General features: G+C 48.8%; 1 protein-coding gene across 5 annotated transcripts in view; it reads right to left on the bottom strand.

Annotated features, from left to right (window-relative positions):
* Positions 1–20203, bottom strand: part of PXYLP1 (2-phosphoxylose phosphatase 1) — a 68356-nt gene that overhangs the window by 15980 nt on the left and 32173 nt on the right. For 4 of the 5 annotated variants that reach the window (XM_087870235.1, XM_045791885.2, XM_087870234.1 and 1 more), the window contains 2 exons: positions 16959–17090; positions 430–588 (listed from right to left, as the gene is read on the bottom strand). In XM_087870235.1, coding sequence (XP_087726361.1) covers positions 430–588; positions 16959–17037 — 238 coding nt within the window. In that variant the 5' untranslated portion in view covers positions 17038–17090. Of the gene's footprint in view, positions 1–429; positions 589–14739; positions 16919–16958; positions 17091–20203 lie in introns of those variants that run through there. The other variant, XM_045791887.2, reaches the window with a different exon arrangement.

The following is a 20203-nucleotide window of genomic DNA, read 5'->3' as shown; positions in this document are numbered from 1 at the left end:
ATTAATAAAAATATTCAATATCATTCTGTGATACACTTTCAAAAAAGCAAAACTCAACACAGAAATCCTATTTTCCTACACCTTTATGGCAAGATACCAACAGAGCATCCTGCATCCTGTGGAAGAGAGTTTTCCTGGAAAGGAGGAGCATAGATGGGGGTGACGTCCTAGAGCCCATCAAGCCTATGTTTCCATCTCCGGTATCTCACCAAAAACCATAATGACAAACGTGTGGAGGGCTTACCCCCATTTCACAGATGAGGAAGGTAAGGCTTGGGAACTCATTCAAGGGCACGGCCTCATGCCAACTGCAGGACTTGAGCCCAGGCCGTCTGGCTCCCTCCTACCACACCGTGCCGCTTGAAGAACTCCTAGTCCCCAGAGGGGTGCGGGTCCCGATGCCATGCTGGGCAGTGCGGGCAGGCCTACCTTCCATGCTGCGCTCAGCCACACTGGGAATGTTGCAGTACAGGAGAGCTTCGTAAATGGGGTCCGTCACGGGGGGCTCTGTCACTGGCTCAGGCATGACTCTCTTTCGACTCTTGCTACTCGCTCCATTCTTAGCTGTGGACACCGGGGTCAGGTGGACTACAAGGGAAGCAAAGCAGGTCATGACACGGGCCGTCACAGGAGGCACCAGGCCAGCCGCAGGGGCTCAGAGCGCGGCTGGACTTTCACCGAGTAGATCTTCTCTCCGTCAGTCCAGCAAGCGGGCAGCTTCTCATCAAGAACTGTTTCTAGAGCCCCCACTGTACCCTGCCTCGTTCTCCATTACCTTCTCCTGACCAATAATCAGCTGTGCAAAGGCAGGTGGGCCACCCTGGAGAAAGCGGCCTCGCTCCAGTGGTAAAGGAAGAACTTCGTGCAGCCTGCTTACCTTATTTTTTTTTTTTAAGATTTTATTTATTTATTTGACACAGAGAGAAAGAGAGAAAGAGAGAGGCACGAGCACAAGCAAGAGGAGAGGGAGAGGGAGAGGGAGAAGCAGGTTCCCTGCTGAGCAGGAAGCCTGATGCGGGGCTCAATCCCAGGACCTGGGATCACAACCCGAGCCAAAGGCAGACACTCAACTGACTGAGCCACCCAGGTGCCCCTGGTTACCTTATTCTTAACACCCTTTGAATTCTGGTAAATACCAGGGAGGAAAGCCATCACCTCTTGAGTGCCTACGAAGTGCCAGACGTACTGACAGATCTCGTTTGATATCATCTGCTTTGCACTTTGGGGTCCCCAAGAGCCCGATGGCAGGCATCACTCATTGATCCTCACAAGACCACGTTACAGAAGAGAGAGCCTAGTGTCAGGAGGGAGACTGAGGCAGCCGCCCAAGGCGGATGTGGTGGATGGAGCCCCATGTCAAGCTCATTCCTCTGCCTCCAGGCCAGGTTCTCGCCACCAGTCTTCTGGATGTCATGCACGGGCCCTGCAGTCTGTCTGTCCATCTAGCACCCCTCTTTCTGTGGGTGAACTGCTCCTTCCCCTCCTCATGTGGTTCTGGTTGAACTATCAATCACTATGTCCCTGCCCCCAGCCCGGGGCGGGGAGCATGTGACTGAGTGAATTAGGATAGTGGTGGGACAACTGGTCTCCTTTTCCTTGACAGAGGTGCTGTGCACTCACAGGAAAGGGTCTCTTTTGTATGCTGATCTATAAGAATGGAAACCCGGGGCTGCCCCAGCTACCTGTCCCTCCTCGGACAGCCTCTGTCTGCAGTGGGAGAAAATGATGCTGAGTAGAGACAAGGCAGACCAACAAATGCAGAGACTTAATCAGAGAGAGAAAGCAAGACCTGAGGACATCCATTCTTGGAGACCTTGGGTTCAGATGTGGCTGAAGCCAGAACCTCTCTTAGATGTCCCAGTTATATACATCATATATAACCCTTCTTGCTTAAGCTAGTTTGAGTTGGGTTTTAGTTACTTTCAACCAAATGAGTCCTGACTAATAGACTTCATCAATTACTTATAAGCAGATGTAAGTCCATCTTCTGGGTCAACGGTCCCCAACTTTTCCATGTATGGGGGACCTCTTTGCAGCATCACAGATTTTCTGGAACTCTCTACACAATGATAGTTGTATTTTTAGCATCCACCGAGGAAATGCACAGAAATAGCTGTGCCCATGTATCATTTAATTTCTAAAAGGTTTATTAATCACCAGAATATATGTACATACATACATTTGAACAATAGCTAAAACAGGGCCCAACCACCAGCCTAAAGCCGTTTAAATTCCCTAATTCCCTCTACAGATTCTTATAAATAAATACTTAAGACTTCCCTTTGGCAAACAGATGTTATAAATAAAGGTAAAAGACAAACAATCCATTGAAAGGAAAATGTTTGCAACATGCATAACAGACAAATTATTAATATCCAAAATGCATATGAGCTCCTACAACTAAAAAATCAGTAGGGGATATGAGCAGGCTAATTAGAGAAAGACAAATACCAAAGGCAATGAACATATGAAAAGATGTTCAACGTTATTCATATTTAAACACAAAATAAAACAATAGCCTCTGATCCCACCTATCAGACTAGAATATCATGTTTTAATAATAATAGCAGTACTGGCAAGGGTGTCAAAACTCACTTCCACACCGCAAGTGAGAGCGGAAATAGAAACCTTTTGGAAGTATTTGGCAGTATCCACTAAATGTTATATGTGCCTTATCCCCAATCCCATTATTCTACATCTTGGAATCTACTAGTCAGACATCCATTCCAATCACAAAGATGTATGGCCAAGGAGATTCGCCGCAGTGCTATTTGTAATAAAAAAGGGAAACCGATTAAGCATCCATCATTAACAGTACAGAATGTTACATCCATATTGGGGAATATTCTGCTACAGTTAAAAAGAGTGGAAAAGAATCAAAGATAAATGAAGTGAGGTGAATAAGCCAAGTTATTGGATAAGAAAAACAAACTATAAATGTACAAAAATGCAGGCATCTGTTTATTATGTAAATGCATAGAAAGATGTCTATAAGGTCATCCATTATAATGAAGCACTGGTTTTCTCTGGGGAATGGATGGAATAGGCCATGAAGAAGTATTTTTACTTGTTTTTCCATAAATGTCTATACTGCTTTACAGATCCACACACATACATATTTACAGAAAGCATGTGTTACGTACTTCCTCTATGCACAGACATACACGTATCTTTCTATAATGTCTAGCCGTCCTTCTTTTATTAGCGTATTTTGATTCATTACTTGTATTACTTGTATTAAAACAACCATCACGGAGCTATAGAATTGGTCCTTCACCAATTCAAAATTAGTCCTTTGGTTGGCCCTCCAGCCACTTTCTTCCCAGCAGCTGGAAATGTCTGGAACGGCTAACATACAAGCTCAGGTGTCTAGAGATAATTTACCACTGGGGCATTTGTGCCAGAGCAAGGGAACGAGAAAAGTGTGTTCTGAAGGCAGCATCTTAATGACCCAGCAATCTGGCTGTGTGGCAACCCTCAGTCCTTACCTCTGCTCTTTTATGAAATGCTGCCAGATTCTGGCCCCTTGGCCATGCCTGTGGGCACACTTCCTTTGAGTCTGGGCCAGGCACAGGTGAAGCTAAGGACACACGAAGGTAGGAGTGACACAGGGACACAGGGGCACAGGTTTGCTAGTTTACCTGTAAGCACATGGGGGAAGGCCTGTGGGGGCCACCACTTGGGAACTGCTATAGACTGAATGTTTGTGTCCCCTTAAAATTCACATATTGAAACCCTAACCCCCAATGTGATGGTATTTGGAGGTGAGGCCTTTGGAAGATGATTAGGTCAAATGGGATTAGCATCCTTATAAATGAGACCCCGAAGAGTAACCCCCTCCCTGCCCTTCCACCATCTGAGTTTACAGAGAAAAGATTTTCTCAGAAGTGGGTCTTCACAGACGCTGAATCTGCTGATGCTTTGATCTTGGACTTCCCAGTGTCCAGAACTGAAAAAAATAAATTCCTGTTGTTTATAAGCTACCCTGTTTACACTATTTTTATTAAGTGGCCCAATGGAATAAGAAGGAACCATGGTAGTTGGGGGCCCAAAGGACCCATTCACGACCCAAGGAAGCAGTGGTTTGAAAGTCACAGATAAAGACTGGGTGATTATCAGAGGCATTCGGTCCAGGAAGATTTTATCCCTGGTATCTGGGCCTGTCGGCCTCACCCACTAACTGCTGAGATCACCCAGTGCTGTTTGCACCCTCCTGAGTCACCAGAACGCAGGGCTAGCCTACACAGGGCCCATCGATGGGTCCTCCAGATGCCAGACATTTGGGGGAGATTCTGATGCAAGGAAGCCAGGGGGTGAGCCGGTTCCCCCAGATCCACCCTCTTACATCCTCGCCCCCAACTTAGTTCTCACTGTCCTGAACTGCTCGGAGCTGCCCCACGGCCACAGGGGGTTTCTCCCCCATGCCCCTCCTTTTGTGTCTAACTACCCTCATCCCACCACTGTTCCCCAAATCTGGCCAGCTCCATAATGACCCTGGGGTCATCCCTCCAGGAAGCTAACTCCGACATCCCTCTTCCATTGGCCCCCCACTCCCAGTCCTTGCTGCCATCTTGTCTCACAACACAGTACCCACAAATAGAGGTGTCCATAGTTTGTCAACCAGCCACCTCAAACATCTAGAGGGTCCAGGGCTCTGTCTTTTTCATCTTTATTTCCCCCCTCCGACCAGCACAGGGCAGGCCCCCTATAACTGCTTATTGAACTGGAGACCTACTCTGAGCCAGGCACTGTGCTCCCCACTTTTGATGAAGTGTTTCACTGGATAGAGGAAAGACGGGCAAGGGCCCAGGGTCGGGATCAGATCATTACTTATCAGCACAGGCCCCTGAGCCATAAGCCCTGTGTGGCCTTGGCCCTCAGGCCACCCCAGTTACTTCGACAAACTCAGTGATCCCCAGGATCAGCAGGTGATCTTACAGCCAGGTGTCTGCTGCCAGCTCATTACCAGGGAGTCCCTTTGACTTGCACACAGACAGGTAGTGCCCCTCCTCCAGGGCACCAAGCCCATGCCCCTGGTCTCTAGCTCATCTCCCCATATCTGGGCCCTGGTCCAGGACAGAGAACAAACACCTACCGCACCCCTGGCCTTCCTCCACTAGCTCTAGCCTTAAGAACCTCCTGTACACAAGCCCTTGACACGAGCCTCAAACCTGCCTTGCCTGAGCATTGTGGGGGCTCCCATCCCAGGGTCTGATCACTGCCCCTCCCTTCCTTCTGTGGACCGGCACTTCCCCCCAGGCCAACCCTGTGGCTGGGTTGGGGGCCGTCACGCTACTCCTCTAGGATCCCGTCCTTGCCATACTGACTGGTCTAGGGACAGGGAGCTGAGTCTAGCCAACTGTGCCAGTAAGGGCCCTTTCCAGGAAAGAAAGGCTTCCCCATGTAGAAGCAGCAGTTTTGTAAGAAGTCGGGTGACCTCCTGCCATCCCCACCCGAGGCTATAGGCTGCTTCCTACTGTCCCTGTGCCTGTGTGGCTTAGTTGTCAGCCCCTCCTCTCGTTACACTGACCCCCTGGCAGATCCAAATCAGGTGTCAGGGATGCACAGGTGTCCTGGTGAAGGCAAACACGACGGGGCGAAAGTGCTGGCTCACCTCTCCATCACTGGCTCAGCTGCCTGAGTCACACCACTGACCACACCAGCAAAGACCCTTACAGGACCAAAGGCATGGCCCCACCATCTCCCTTTTACCTTCCTCACTCCGGGGCCTGTCTCACCATCAGCCCTGGGCTGGTCATCTCCCTGGTGGACCGGAGTCACCTCTTGGGACTTCTCATTTCCAGGGCCCTGAAGTCTGTCCTCAGTCTCCCCTGCTGCCATGTCTGTCCATGGTTCTGAACACAGGGGGGTGGTACAGGGCTGTGGGCTACCGAGTCACAAACGTGGGTTCAAGTCCTGACTTTGTTACTTTCCAGCTGCATAACCCTGGGCAAACACTATGCCTCCCTATGCCTCATTCCCTTCCCCTGTAAAATACAGATGACGGCATCTCCACCAGAGTGGCGGTGTGGATACTTGAGACAGTCAGCTGGGAACACCGCACGGTGCCTGCTGTGTGGTAAGAGATAAAGAAGTGCTATCTGCACGTCTGTCCCCTTGATGTGATTATTCTGGCTACTCCCAGGCTCTTAAAAGGTGCACCCTTCAACTTGGGATCTGGAAGGGGTGCTGACCCTCTGTGTCCACACCTTTCACAGAAGCACAATGAACCAGTCTCCCTTCCCCTCTCGACCACCCAATTTCAGCAGCTTTTCTGACTCCTTTAAATACATCCAGCTTATCCAAGTTGGCACCTGCTTTTTTTTCTTTAAGCTCCACACCCAACATGGGGCTCGAACTCATGACCTGATATTAAGAGTCACATGCTCTACTGCCTGGCCAGCCACATGTCCCCAAGATGTCATCTTCTTATAAGCTAAAATACCCCTTGTTCTAGTATCGCCCAATCATCCAAAGGCTCTTGAATTCTGTCTCCGCCACTGGCTGCCAAAGAATAACAATTTACTTTACAGGCAGTTCCCACAATTCCCCCAGTGCTCCTCAATCCACCCAGTTGTCTTAAAGGTCCATTGTGCCTCTACCCTGCACTGAATATAAAAATGTCTGTCCGTAATTCTCAAACATAAGTCAGAACCACAACTGGAGATGTGTTCTGTGATTTGCCTTTGGCCATCTGCTTTTATAGGCAGGGGTAGAAATCGTGCTTAGGGGTGCAAGGTGGAAATCAAGGTGCAAGGTGGAAATCAAGTACACATTTGCATACTTGGAGAAACCTGGTTTTACATGGACAAGATTGATCAAACAGCTGAATCTATCCTTTCTGACCTATCCACCTTGGGCCACGATACAATACCAACCTTTCCTGTTCTCATTCTTAACTAGTCTTCATTCCTCATTCTCGTTGCCTCATGGTGAACCCCTGTTAAGTAAGAACCTAGTAAGTGCTTTTGGTGCCAGTGATACGACTGGTCCCATTTAGGGAGCCAGCAAACCACAGGAGGTATGGCTCTTTGGGACTCAGCACATCGACAGGCTGGAGGTTTTGCCTGAGGCCGTTCCCAAGCTCTTATCTCCTCCTAGCCTGCCCCTCCCTCTGACGTCAGCCACTGGGCCCTAAGTCCACATTCTGCCAGAGCACAGGGACAGGGTTCCCGTGGTGGCCGGAGCTTGACCCCAGTTGTGGCCTCCCAGAGGGGACAGGAAAACTCACTATCTTCTGAGGCAGCTGATAATTGGCCTGGCCCAAACAGAGTCCTTTGGCTGAGATGACAGAAGCATCGAGGACTCCAAATCATGACAGAAACTAGAAATCAGACAGCCATCCAAGGACAGGCCCCCAGAAAGAACTGTGAAAAGAACCTCAGTCATCCTTAACCATCTCATAGCCTGAATCCCCCCTGCCGCCCCTTTGAGAATCTGATAAAATTTACTGCTCCTCAACCCTGAAAAAGGACTGCATACACAAGCTTCTGAATTCGAATTCTGAGGGTTCACAGGACCCCCAAAACTACATGAGACGATGCTGACATCAGGCTAACAACTCAATGTGCTTGGAAACAGGTTACTGATTTTGACACCCTTGATGGGAGATTTTCCTTTTTTCAAAATGAAAGGGAGCTTTACAACTCACATAAACATGTGTTCATCCTAAAATAGCCATTCAACACCAAGGTATAAAAAGAAGTGAAAATCGCCCATAATCTTATCACCCGGAACAACCCCCAGTCTACATTTTAGTGCCCATGTGTGGCTGGATGTCCTGCCAGAGGTTATATCTGTGTTTCTGTCCCTGCTCTGAGGAGAGTCACTCAGGCCCAAGGACATTGTTTCCCCTCCCTTCAAGAGGAACAAGTAAGTTTTTAGTATTTCAAAGGCCTACCTTTTGAGAGCACTAAACCCCACTGAGGTCACCGAACCAACTGTCCAGGAAGGCAGCTGGTCATCTGCCTTCTGTGGAAAGGGTCACAAGGAAGAGATGGCCAGGGGTGAGGGTGCGTTTTGGGGAAGCCCCCTCACTGAGAGACAATGCTGAGGGAGGGGCCTGCACCCTCAGGTACCTGGACTGACCTGCCAGCCCACCTGCTGGTGGTTACCAGGGGCTGGGGAGACACAGAGCTCTGGCTGGGTTCCAGGTTCCCCAAGAGGCACATCCCCGGGCAGTGGGGTCCAGCCCCTTAGATGACACAGGAAAGCAAGGGAGGGAGGCAGGGAGGGGCACGATGTGATGCTGCAGCCCAAGCCAGACTTGTCAGAGAGGGGCCATGCGTCATGGCCGACTCCCTGTCCGTCATGGCCGACTCCCTGTCCCTCACGCCCAGGGGCAGCCTGGCTCGGTCGGGAGCGTGAGGCACTGGGTGCTGACAATGAGACAGTTGCACAGCTCTCTCCGGGTGCAGCCTGACCTCACCCTCATACTCCGATTCAGGTTCTGCCCTCAAGACCTCATTCCGGATAGTTTCAGGAACCTCCAGGCCACCCTCTCCCTGGGGCGCTGAGCTGCTATCAAGATCACAGGGCTCCACCTCTGATGACACTGACCTCAAGTCAAGGTGGACTGTCTCGTTTCTTCTCTTTTTTCTAATGTCATCAGCTTGGAGCAGGTGCCCTGTTGCCAAGACAACAGGGAGTGGGGCCCAAGTTCATCGGTGCAGTTGGAGCAAACTCCCTGCACCTGGGCAAACTCCCACTGTGTCCTTGGCTCCCCTCCACTCTGCCGTTACTCCAATGTAAACATCCTGCAGCTTTCTCTCCTATTTTGTCCCTCTCTCACACAGTCTTGGCCTATGCAGATACTCTCCCTGAGTTCACTACCTACTTTTACTAACATTCTCTTGATTTACTCACTAGCCCCGATAATCTCTTCCCTAAAACCGGAGATTCCCTTCTTGCCAATACTGTTGAGTTGACACACACACGTATTCCCATATAAAACACCGTATGTACTTTTAGTTACTATATCATGGACAACCTTGCATGTGAATACAGACAGATCTGGGTAATCACAGCATTAACGACTGCAAGAGTATTTACTGTTGGATGCTTCCGCTGCCTTCCCCCCTTTTGCCACTTGTAAGCAATGCTGCTAAAAAACATCTTTGAACACACATTTCTATCCTCTCGTCAAATTATTCTTAGGAGAAATTCTCTAAGATCAGAAATTGGGAGATGGGTAGTAAGGAGGGCACATATTACATGGTGCACTGGGTGTTATACGCAACTAATGAATCATCAAACTTTACATCAAAAACCAGGATGTACTGTATGGTGACTAACATAATATAATAAAAAAAATTAAAAAAAAAAAAAAAGAAATTGGGAAGGAAGGAAAGAAGGAGGGAGGGGGAGAGAGAGAGGAGAGAAACAATGTCTCCCCCGCCCCCAGAATACTGGAAATGACCCCCACACAAAAACCTGTCCATTTTTAGCTCATGGAAGGGGCTGCTACATGATGCTCTGCCCTCCCCCCCATGTAACTACAACATCAACTTAAGACATATGACGAAAGCTGATTTGTCACATTTCATTTTCACACCTACAGAATTTTTTCACCCACAGATATTTATTTAACTCTATGTGGTAAGTGGACAGGAAGCATTCAGAGAAAAAGCAAAATTAAAACTTTCAGAAATCAAACAGAAAATAAACCTCCAAGAAAAGAAATGAAATAAAAAAAAATACTAAATGTAAAACTTTGGTGATAATGATGAGATTGGGATATTATACACATAACTTCTTAGGTTAAAAATGCAAGCATCATATTTAATTCCCCATTCTGACTCCAATCCAGCAAAATAAAATCCCAGGAGGAACCTTACTGTGGCTTTTAAAGTACAGTACAGAAGGGCACCTGGGTGGCTCAGTTGGTTGGGCATCTGACTCTTGGTTTTGGCTTAGGTCAGGATCTGGGGGTCCTGAGATGAAGCCCCTCCCATCTGTGTTGGGCTCTGCGCTCAGCAGGGAGTCTGCTTGGGGTTCTTTCTCCCTCTGCTTCTCCCCCTGCTTGTGCACTGTCTCTCTCTAAAATAAATAAATAAATCTTTTAAAAAAAATAAATAGAGTACATAGTCCATAAGACCCTTGGCATTCTAAGGGTTGCAGACCCAAACCGTTGCCATGAAAACATTAAAATCTTCATGAATCCCCAACTCCCACACACCACTGGGGCACACACTTTTCTCCATAAAACAGACACAGGATGAAAAGCAGGAGGGACAGAGCCCCCCGGCTGGCAGGGCCAGGCCTGCTCAGCAGCCAGGAGCTCACGCCCAGCTATTATTATCCAAATTTGTGCCTCAGCAAAATCCCTGCCACCATCTGCCACAGAGTTCCGAGTGCCCGCAGAGGGTGGGAGCCATGAATGCCAACAGCCGACTACGAAGAGCAGGCTGAAGCCGGGGTCTGAACCGCCAAGGGGACTGTGACAACACCCAGGCACCTTTCAGGGGCTCCTCACTCGCCTTCTCAGAGGCAATCTTCTTTTAATTCACACGCTGTTGTAGCAAGCGTGGTTATTCTCTTTACCAGAGAACAACAGATCCTCTGCGGAAAGCGGAGGGGTGTGGGGGCTGGAGGCTGCGGGAAAATGATGGCTCTGTGGGAAGAGGGGACCAGGGAAACCACTAAAGACTCACACGTACAGCTCACACACACACCACCCACCACTCACTGCATACGCACCGCTCACACGCACCACATACACACGTCACATACACACACTACTCACACACCACATACGTACAACTCACACACACTAAGCTGGCTCAGGTGGGTTACCTACTGAACACACACAGCACTCACACCACATACACAACACCACCACTCCTACACACCACACGCACACAACTCACACACGGGCTGTTTGGTTGGGCCTACGGGTCACACACACAGAGCTGATAAGCTGAGGCTCCTCAGCTGCCTCCCTGCTTCCCTCAGCTTTGGGGCTCCCCCCCCACTGCTGCCATTCTGTCTCCTTCATGGCCTCCCTTCCTCGTCTGCCCAGATCTCATCTTTGCCCTGTCCTTCCTTCCTCCTACCTGTACCACAGGGCACAAACTCCCAAGGTGACAGAGTTCCGCAAGTGCAGACCACGGAGAAAGGAAGAGCTTGCAGTCCCCACCAGGGGGGTGGCCAGTAGTCAGCTGCTGGCTCCAGCCACTGTCCCTGAAAGACACCATGGTTCTCAGCTTGCTGGACAGTCTGTTTTTTTTGTTTTTTTAAAGAGGGGCTGGAAGTTTATATGAAACAATCTAAGTTCTAAAACATTCATAAATAAACGTAAAAACGTGAAAACACTGGTTGGGCCAAATAAAACCGTCAGTCTGGAGAGGCTTCCACATGCTCCTGGGAGACCTTGTCTCCTCAGGTCACAACTTCACGAACAGCGAACACGAAGTCCCCCAGCAGGGCCTCCAGACAGGGTCCCTCTTAGGCTCAGATCCTGAAACCACATTCCAGAAAGACACGGTACCCAGCTGGCCCTCTGGTACCTCATCAACACCTCCAACTCCTCGTCCTGCTCCACACGCAGCTTGCCCACTTGCCTGGGCCTTAGCCAGACCCGGGGAGCCACCAGCCCCACATGGTTACCTCCCAGTCCACGTTCTGGGCATTTTCTTTAGCCTTTGGCGTACTTAACCCTGGTGGAGAGGAGACGTTTATGGGAATGAACACACAAATTGCCTGAGTGAATGAGGCATCTACTGAACTACCCGAGCCATACTCCTGTGTGTCATGGTGGGGTCTTCCCCTTCTCTCCACACCCTGGCCCCCTCTACCACCCAATTAGTTCAAAGTCCCACGGCATCGCCTGCCACTTTGGCTTTGCTTCTTATTCCAGGGCCAATGCCTTCAAGGTGCTCCTTCAGCCTCTGATGGAGGCAAAACTGCCTGAGTTGCCACCCAGCTTCACCCTCCCATCAGCCCCTGAACAGGGAGTGCCCAGGATTTGTGCTTATTAGACTCACCCAGAGAGGGTGTCAAAGTGTAGATTTCTGGGTCCCACGCCTGCCAAAATTCTGATTCTGTAGGGAGGGGCACAAAATGTGCTCTTTTTTGGTTGTGGAACATGCATTCTTTACAAGTTTCCAGAGCCTCTCTGCTCAAGGTGCTCAGGAGACCACACCTGGGCAAACACTATCCTGGACTGTGGTCTTTCCAAGCCATCACTCTCCTGGTGTGTTCCCTGCTTCCAGTGCCCCCCCCCCCACAGCCTTCAGGATATAACGTAGTGATGGAGGTGGCCCCAACGTGTGTCCAACTTATTAGCTACCCACGGGTGACCAACCCGGTCCTACTCTCTTTCACTCTGTCTTTGCACACCCACTTCCATCTGCAGGCATGCCCCTCCCACCTTCCTCCATGGCCAACTACTCACCCCTCAGGGATGAAGCTCAGGTGTCACCTCTGCTGGGGAGTCTTCCCTGAATTCCCAGACTGGATTAGCTTCTTGTCCTCTGTCCTCCCATATCACCCTGCTGTAAATGATCTCTAATTCATTTTATTTAACAAACACACATACAGTGATCACTATGTGCCAGGCACTGTTCTAAGTGTCTTAAAATATGAGCTCACTGATTCCTTTACTAACCCCATGAAACTGGGATGATAGTTATCCCCATTCTACAGATGAGGAAACTGAGGCAGGGAGAGGGTAAATAACATGGCCGAGGTCACCTAACTGGTAAGTGGCAGGACAGGGACTCAATCCAGGCAGTCTGGCTTTTTCTTAGAGCCGTGTTCTTCCCCCCACCCCCACCTTACATGCTATCACCTCTTACCTGTCCTAGCACATCGCACACTGTATTCCAAGTGTCTGTGCATGACTTTCTCCCAGTAGGACAGACAGCTCCTGTGGGATTGAGCTTGAGGGATTAAGCTCCCAGACCAGGACCTAACCTATGGTGGAAACTCAAGGAACATTTGCTACAGACAAAGCTGTATATATTCATGGTGCTGGATCAACAAGAAAAGATAAAATCCTAAACCCTCCGAGTTTAAAGAGACTTTAAATGGAATCAGGCCCGATGACCTGCCTAACATTCTCCTCTTCACGGAGCAACGCTCCGGAGTTTGCACCCCACGCATTCCACCTCTGCACGACGCTGACTTTTAGGACGTTCCACCTTATGCTTCACTGGAACGTGTCCCATGGTCACCTGGGCCACAGAGAACAAGTCTGACTCTTGCAGAAAGGGCTCTTCAGATACTGAAGACAACCCTGGCTTTCACTGCTGTGGGGTAACCTTCCCTTTTCCACTTGGAGATCTGAACCTCCAGTCCATCTTCGGTATTTTCCTCAGAAGCTGCTCTGGTCAACTGGGGCCCTGCCCAGGCAAACCACCCCCAGAGCGAGTGCCACATGCCCACTATCATGGCCAATGAACTCTGATCAAAACCAAGTAAGAGTCTAATTATTTCGGAAGCCGCCTCCCTGACAAGTGGCTGAAGGAACACAAGCCTTGGCAGCCTTTGGGACCCCGAGAGCCCTGGTTTCTGAAGACCGCACCCGGTGACGGGACTCTGTGCTATTGCTTAAAAGCTTTACCTTGACTATGCTTCCACAAGCCAAGGGCTCTCCCACAAGGTCTCTGTTCTCCCACCAACGGTGCAGCAGCCACAACTAATTCCATTTTATAGAAGAAGAAACAGAGGCTCTGAGAGGCCCGCCTTGCCCAAGGGCACATGGCTGCCAAGTGGCATTCAAATCCAAGGCTGTCATTGCAGAGCCTGCGCGCTCCTGCCGCGCTGCCATTTTGGGAATGCCGGTTGGAACATGGCGAAATGAGCATAAAATAAGAATTAAGGAAAGGCTGTGTTGAAGGAGGAAAATGGACGATTACAGAAGAGCAGAAAAAGCAGAAATAGAACTAAACAAGTCTTTACATACTGGCGGTCTTTGCCCTGTTGCACTAAAGCAGTCCCTTAATCTGAGAAGTAATTTTTATACTCGTACACATTTTAACTAGAATAACTAAACAGAGGTACGTCTTACTTGTTCCCTTCGACAATTCAAACATCAGGAATTTCAGAGTCTCCCTATTTCCAAACTCAAAAATATCCAGGACTTGAAAATACAAAATGAATGATTTTCATTAAAGGTTGTTAGCCTAAAGCAAGCCATTAAATTTAAAATAAACATATTTTGAGAAACTGTGAACCGTATCTTAACCTTTTTTATATCCTTTCCATCCACCTCCACCCCGACACTGTAGAAAAATGCCGACATGCATAAGCACTTAATAAATATATCTGGGTTCGCAGACCCACTTTCTGTAGGAAAGGAAGAAATGCTTCAACAACCTGATTTTTAAATTGTAACCCGGGTCATAACTTTCTCGTATTCAAAACAACAGAAAGAGCCAACAAGACAAAATAAAATAGATGACCATTGCAGAAAGCAAATAAAACTATACTGGTTCACTTAAAGCCTGAGAAAAACCAAGTGATATTTCATCGCCTCACATATATTACCTCAAATAATTATATGTGCTAATCTGGTATTTATTAAAAAATTAGTCAGAAGCAATGATGAAAAAAAAAAGTCCATATATTTTAGGGTAAGGATGAAAACACAAATGTTAGTTAAACGTATACTTTTGTATTACCAATTAGTGCAGTTTCTTACACCATAATAACCAACAACCCACAACGCAATTAAATAAATAAAGCAATTAAACTCCTTGTCTACAGAAATGGGTAAGTCCCAAAGTTACAGTTTACCTAGAAGCAGAAGAGCAGTAAGGACATCCATATCTTAATATCCTTCCGAACTCCAACGTATCCAAGAATAAAGAGCTCCAACCCAGGCAGGCTCATTTACCCTGCAAAATTTTCCTTAAAAAAAAGTATGGCTGCAAATTGGCTCTCCTAAAACAGAAGGTACTTTCAGAAGAGTTATATAAGCAAAACACACTGGCCAATTCAGTGACGTGGAAACCACCTCATGCAAGAGAAACGCAGCAAACACAAGTAACCCACATTCGCGTCTCAGATCCTGTCAGCTTCACAGAATAAAAACTCAAGCTTGACTGTAACCTCCTACCTCCCCAACCAAAGGATGGAAAATTTTTAATGAAAAGTTATGAACAATGAAACTACTGAGAGTCCTAACACACTTTTTGGAAAGGATTCGTATTTTATGGCTCATTAACCATCTGGAGTATCTTTAAACTTCCTATGCCCACCTACTCTCGGCCTCGTTTCCTATTCTGGAAGGATAAAAGGAGTATTTCTAATTGTCTTTAGTATTAGAAACAGACTGTCACGTGTACCAGATGTGCGTGTGGAGTAGGTCACAAACTGGAGGTCTATCAGGGGAAACTTGCTCAAAGCCTCTTCTCTTCAAACCACTTATTCCAAATGCCAAGTCCTTCCCACATTCCTCAGCGCACTCAGAACATCCCACTTGCCGAGCCACCTGCTCTTCTTGCCATCACTCAAACTGCGACAGAAACGCCACCTCCTCACTGAGCCATCCTAGGCAATGATGGGCGCCAACCACCTATCTCCCATCCATCAGGGTGCGGTGGGAAAATGGAGGGAAGGCAGGTGACAGCCAAAACACAATTCCCAGCGCCGTACAGGCATTCTCAGCTTCGAGGATACAGCACCAGAAGGAGAGCGAAGCGGGTCGGCCTCCTTTTCAGAGCAGGTGTAGATCCATTCATTCATTTAACAAACTGTCATGAAACACCTACTGTGTGGTTAGCAGTGCAGTTTGTGGGGTATAGAGGGAAACAGGACGCGGTCCCGGCTCTCAGAGACACAAGAACTGAACATTAGAATACCGGACGGTCAGCGCGAGGAGAGGAACAGGTTTAGGGGGCATCCTGGAAGTACATCACAGCAGCATCAGACCTGGCTGAAGGGAGGGGGAGAGTCCTGGAAGGTTCCGAGAGAAGAAAAGGACTGAGTGAATCATGTGGAGGCAAGGACGTGAGGAGGATGGCGCTCCAGGCAGAGGGGCTGGTGGGATCTGGGCACAGAGAACAGGGTAAATGTGTAAGGAATGGCAAGCAATTCAGTGTGAGAGGGGGCCACTGGAGCAAAAAGAGCCTCTTGGACACCATGGGCCACCCCTGAAAGGTTACAACCAAGGAGGTACTGGGGCCAGATCTGTGTTTGAGGATGGCCACTCTTGGGGGGAGCAGTGGGGTACGCAGCTTTGGGCCTGAAACTGAGCACAGGCGCCCAGTGAAGGACAAAGTGCTGGGTGGTGAGATCCGTGGACTGGCTTCATCCGGCCATGTCCACGCGAGATGCCCTGTGCATGGTCTCTGCTGCCTAGGAAACTGAATTTAGTACCTAATTCCGTGCCCTCCCCAACAATCACAGCCCCAGAGCTCACTGAACAGGAAACAGACACCCAACCCTCGGGGCGCCTGGGTGGCTCAGTCGTTAACCGTCTGCCTTCGGCTCAGGGCGTGATCCTGGCGTTATGGGATCCAGCCCCGCATCAGGCTCCTCCGCTGGGAGCCTGCTTCTTCCTCTCCTACTCCCCCTGCTTGTGTTCCCCCTCTCTCTGGCTGTCTCTCTCTGTCAAATAAATAAATAAAATCTTTAAAAAAAAAAAAAAAAAGACAACCAACCCTCAAGGAACCAACCAGCAGGCTAAACACCCCGGCTCACGTTGGCCTCTTGGGAATCTAAGAATCTGGGAATAACTGGGCAGTTCAGGAATCTACACAGAAGCCAAAAACATCTCCTGAGGCCTAGCGAGCACTTTTGTTCCTCAGGGCTGACAAAGACACTCAGGACACAGCTCAGCAGTTTAGGATTTGTACTCACAACCGTCCACCATCAGTACCAATAATAAAAAGACTCCGTTGTTTTAAACGGCACTGCTCATTTGAAAAACAAAGGCTTTGGGCCTACTTGTTTCCTCCCCACAAGGGCCCTCTATCTCAGAAGAGGACGCAGCAGCAGCGGGCGATACTCACAGAACTGCAGGCTGAGGCTCACGAAGGCCAGCAGTGCGGCCAGGGCCAGCAGCAGCAAGAAGCGGCTGCGGAAAAGCATTCTTATTTGTTCTATTTGCTCTTCATGGTTTCACCTCCAGTCGGGAACACGCCCTGCGAACAAAACAGAGGCAATAAACATGTGTTCCGAGGTGGAAAACCAAGTTTGTCAACTGAAAATAATCCAATTAGCCCAGTCCTCCAGCAGGAAGCGTGAATCCTAGTTGCAGAACAATAGTGGGTTATGTCTCTGCCCCCAGATGAGCCCAGCCGAGAATGCTCCCTTCGAATTAATGAGAGGAAACCAGTTCTCGAATGCTTCGTTTATGACATCAGCACAGAATGAGACACATGCCAGCAGGACCTTTCCAAAGAAACACATAAGGAGCTTTATCGAGCACCTGCCGTGTGCCAGACAAGCAAGTCTTTACGGACCAGGTCATGCTCAGCCCATTCTGACCACCGACTTCTAGATCTTCAACCTTTTTTGGTGAATATTTTGCTGATATGATTCTGGTCTCCTAAAATTTTAATCATTAACCTGAACGCCAATCACTGCCATGTGTCCCATAATAATGCCTTTAGGGATGGCTGGAGGATGCCAGAGGATGTGTCCCTACGCTCAGTGGCCCCATCTGCTAACTGAAAACCTTCTCCCATCTGGACTGGTGACCCTATTTCTGCCGTGTCCACCGGTCTTCTTCCTGCAGCCCCACTGTACCCATTCTAATTTCCTCTAACCATGTTAGAGCTGTGCAAAAAGACTTTCAAAAATGCTGAATGAGGGCCTTTTGTGAGCAAAGTGAACGGCGGCTCGAGGGTATAACCCATCAGTCTTAGTTATCGAGTTTCTCTCCTGGTTCTCTCTGGGGTTTGAAATAGAACTTGAAAACCACATTCCTCAGAAAAGGTCCAACCTGTTACAGTAACAGGACAACAATAATTTCAAACCCAATTTTAGCGGCAACATCTTTTCCTCCTTCAAATACAATCTCCTTCAGAGCCCGAACAGACACAATCAGACAAAAGCTCATTTGTTCACATGGTGAGGTCGGGGCTACACAACTTTGTGAATACATATACCAAAAGCTATTGAGGGGCACCCAGGTGGGCTCAGTCGGGTAAGCGCCTGACTCTTGATTTCGCCTCAGGTCATGATCTCAGGGTCGTGAGACGGAGTTCCACTTTAGGCTTGGAGCTCAGCAAGGAGTCTGTTTGGGATTGTCTCTCCCTTTCCCTCTTCCCCTTCCCCCCTTGTGTGTGTGTGTGTGTGTGTGCGCGCGCGCGCACGCACTCGTGCAAGCACTCTCTCTCCCCCAAATAAATAAATAAATAAATATTTTAAAGCTATTGAATTATGCACTTTGGGTGAACTGGATGGTATGTGAATTCTATCTTATATCATCTATTTTTTATTTTTTTTTCTTACAAAAGCCTATCCGTAGGGAATGAAGCAGGATCCAGAGCCCCGGAGTCTCTTATTTCCCAGCCCCGAGCCCCAGCAAGGACCCTGCAAGGGAGTTTGAGAACCGCTCCTTTAGAGGGATTTGTCAGACTGTCTACAAAAAGGTAAGATTTGCTAAAAGACTAACAAAAATACACCTGTACCTCACAATGGAGCCTGTACATTGGCAGCCCGCACCTGTTGACAAACAGATTCCAATTTTATACCTTCAAATAATCACTGCTTCTGTCCCTTTAGTCACCACCCCTAAGCAAGGACCAGTGCCTAGTGTCCCCAGATGGCCTGTAACTGCTCCTGTGGACACCCCCTCTTTGCCCTGAGGGGACTCACTAGCCTCGCAAGCTCTCTAGCGTCCTGGCTAAGACAGCATACCGTGCTGGCTGATCCCACCTAGGACCTAATGTATTTGGGACCCCAAATAAATGTTTTGTTTCCAAAATTCAAATTCTTCATAAGTTGAGAGTATTTGAAAAGACACACAGATCTGAAAGCAGCTCAGGAGAATCTGCGCTTGGTAAGGGACAGTGGCTTCTACACTGAACCCCCAAGGAGGCTGAGGTCACAGTTTGAGACAGAGCATGGGTCCGCCTGACTGTGGCACCGCGGGTCGTCCCTTCCGTGCTAACAGTGAAGCTGAACCCTTGATGCCGATAAACCCAATCCCAGACACAAAGTGTTAAGCGTGGGTAGCTCTGGGCCACCTTGACCTTGGGGGTGTCCTTGGTAATGCTCATCCGATGGTTCAACAGCAAACCTTCCCATAGGAAAACAACCTAAATAAAATCCGAGTCACAGTTTCTGTCCTCCACCCTAGACAGCCTCTACTGCCTGGCCCAGCTCCCCAGGGGATGTGCATGGAAGGCGACAACATTCACCTGCGAACACTGGCCACAGTGTTTTCAAAACATACCCCACTCGGCTACCCTGGCACCTCCCCTTGGCAGCCCTGTACCTTTGCTCTGCTTCTCCAGGGACCAGGGACTTCTAACTGCTCAAAACCATCGTTCCCTAGGTTTCCATTCACAGAGCACCATGTGGGGACCTTGACACAACCTCTTTCATGCTCTGCAGGGCAGACACCTGCGTTTCTAATATGCAGGCAGAAAAGCAAAACTTAAGAGCACAGTTTATTAAGCTGTAGTGACAAGATACAAGACAAGATCTCTGTGCCTTTACAGTTCGTTTTTACGTGTTGTGGTCTCCTCAGCAGGTCTGCGCGCTGATCTAGCTGCAAGTTGTGGATGAACACAGAGCAAGTTAGCTCCTGGCGCGTGCCATCTTCCTTAGGTACTCAAAGACGGCCGACAGCTCCTCGCTAAATAGCCTGTGGGTTTCAGAACCCTCTCATTATCTCGGTCATTCCTGATTGAATTTATTCTACTTTATCAATAACCCTCTTATAAGGTGACCCTTTTAATTTGGGGAGGGTGAGTGGGGTGTGTGGGTGGAGACTGGATCACAGAATGGGGGGAGGTTCAGAGGATATGCCTTCTATGGGGTATCTCTGTACTCCTGACAATAAATATGCTGGGGTTTTTCTTTATGCCTTCCTCACCCTTCTGTCACCATGCCACCTTCTGAGGCTGCCATCTTGTCCTTTCCATGAACATCTCCAGCGCTCCTGCCTGGGAGATGGCTTTGGGGTCTTTGAGAACTCTCCCGTTAGGAGGCCTCTGCAGCCCTCGCTGCCTGAAGATGCTCTTTCTTGTGGACCACATCAGCAGCATGCTGGGGAAAGACAGGAGCAGCCCTTCGGAGCCAG

The sequence above is a fragment of the Ursus americanus genome, chromosome 20 (genome assembly GCF_024610735.1).
Source record: "Ursus americanus isolate L20-20 chromosome 20, mUrsAme1.1.p, whole genome shotgun sequence".
In the NCBI taxonomy this organism is placed as follows: domain Eukaryota; kingdom Metazoa; phylum Chordata; class Mammalia; order Carnivora; family Ursidae; genus Ursus; species Ursus americanus.
This window is presented reverse-complemented; position numbering and strand designations above follow the sequence as displayed.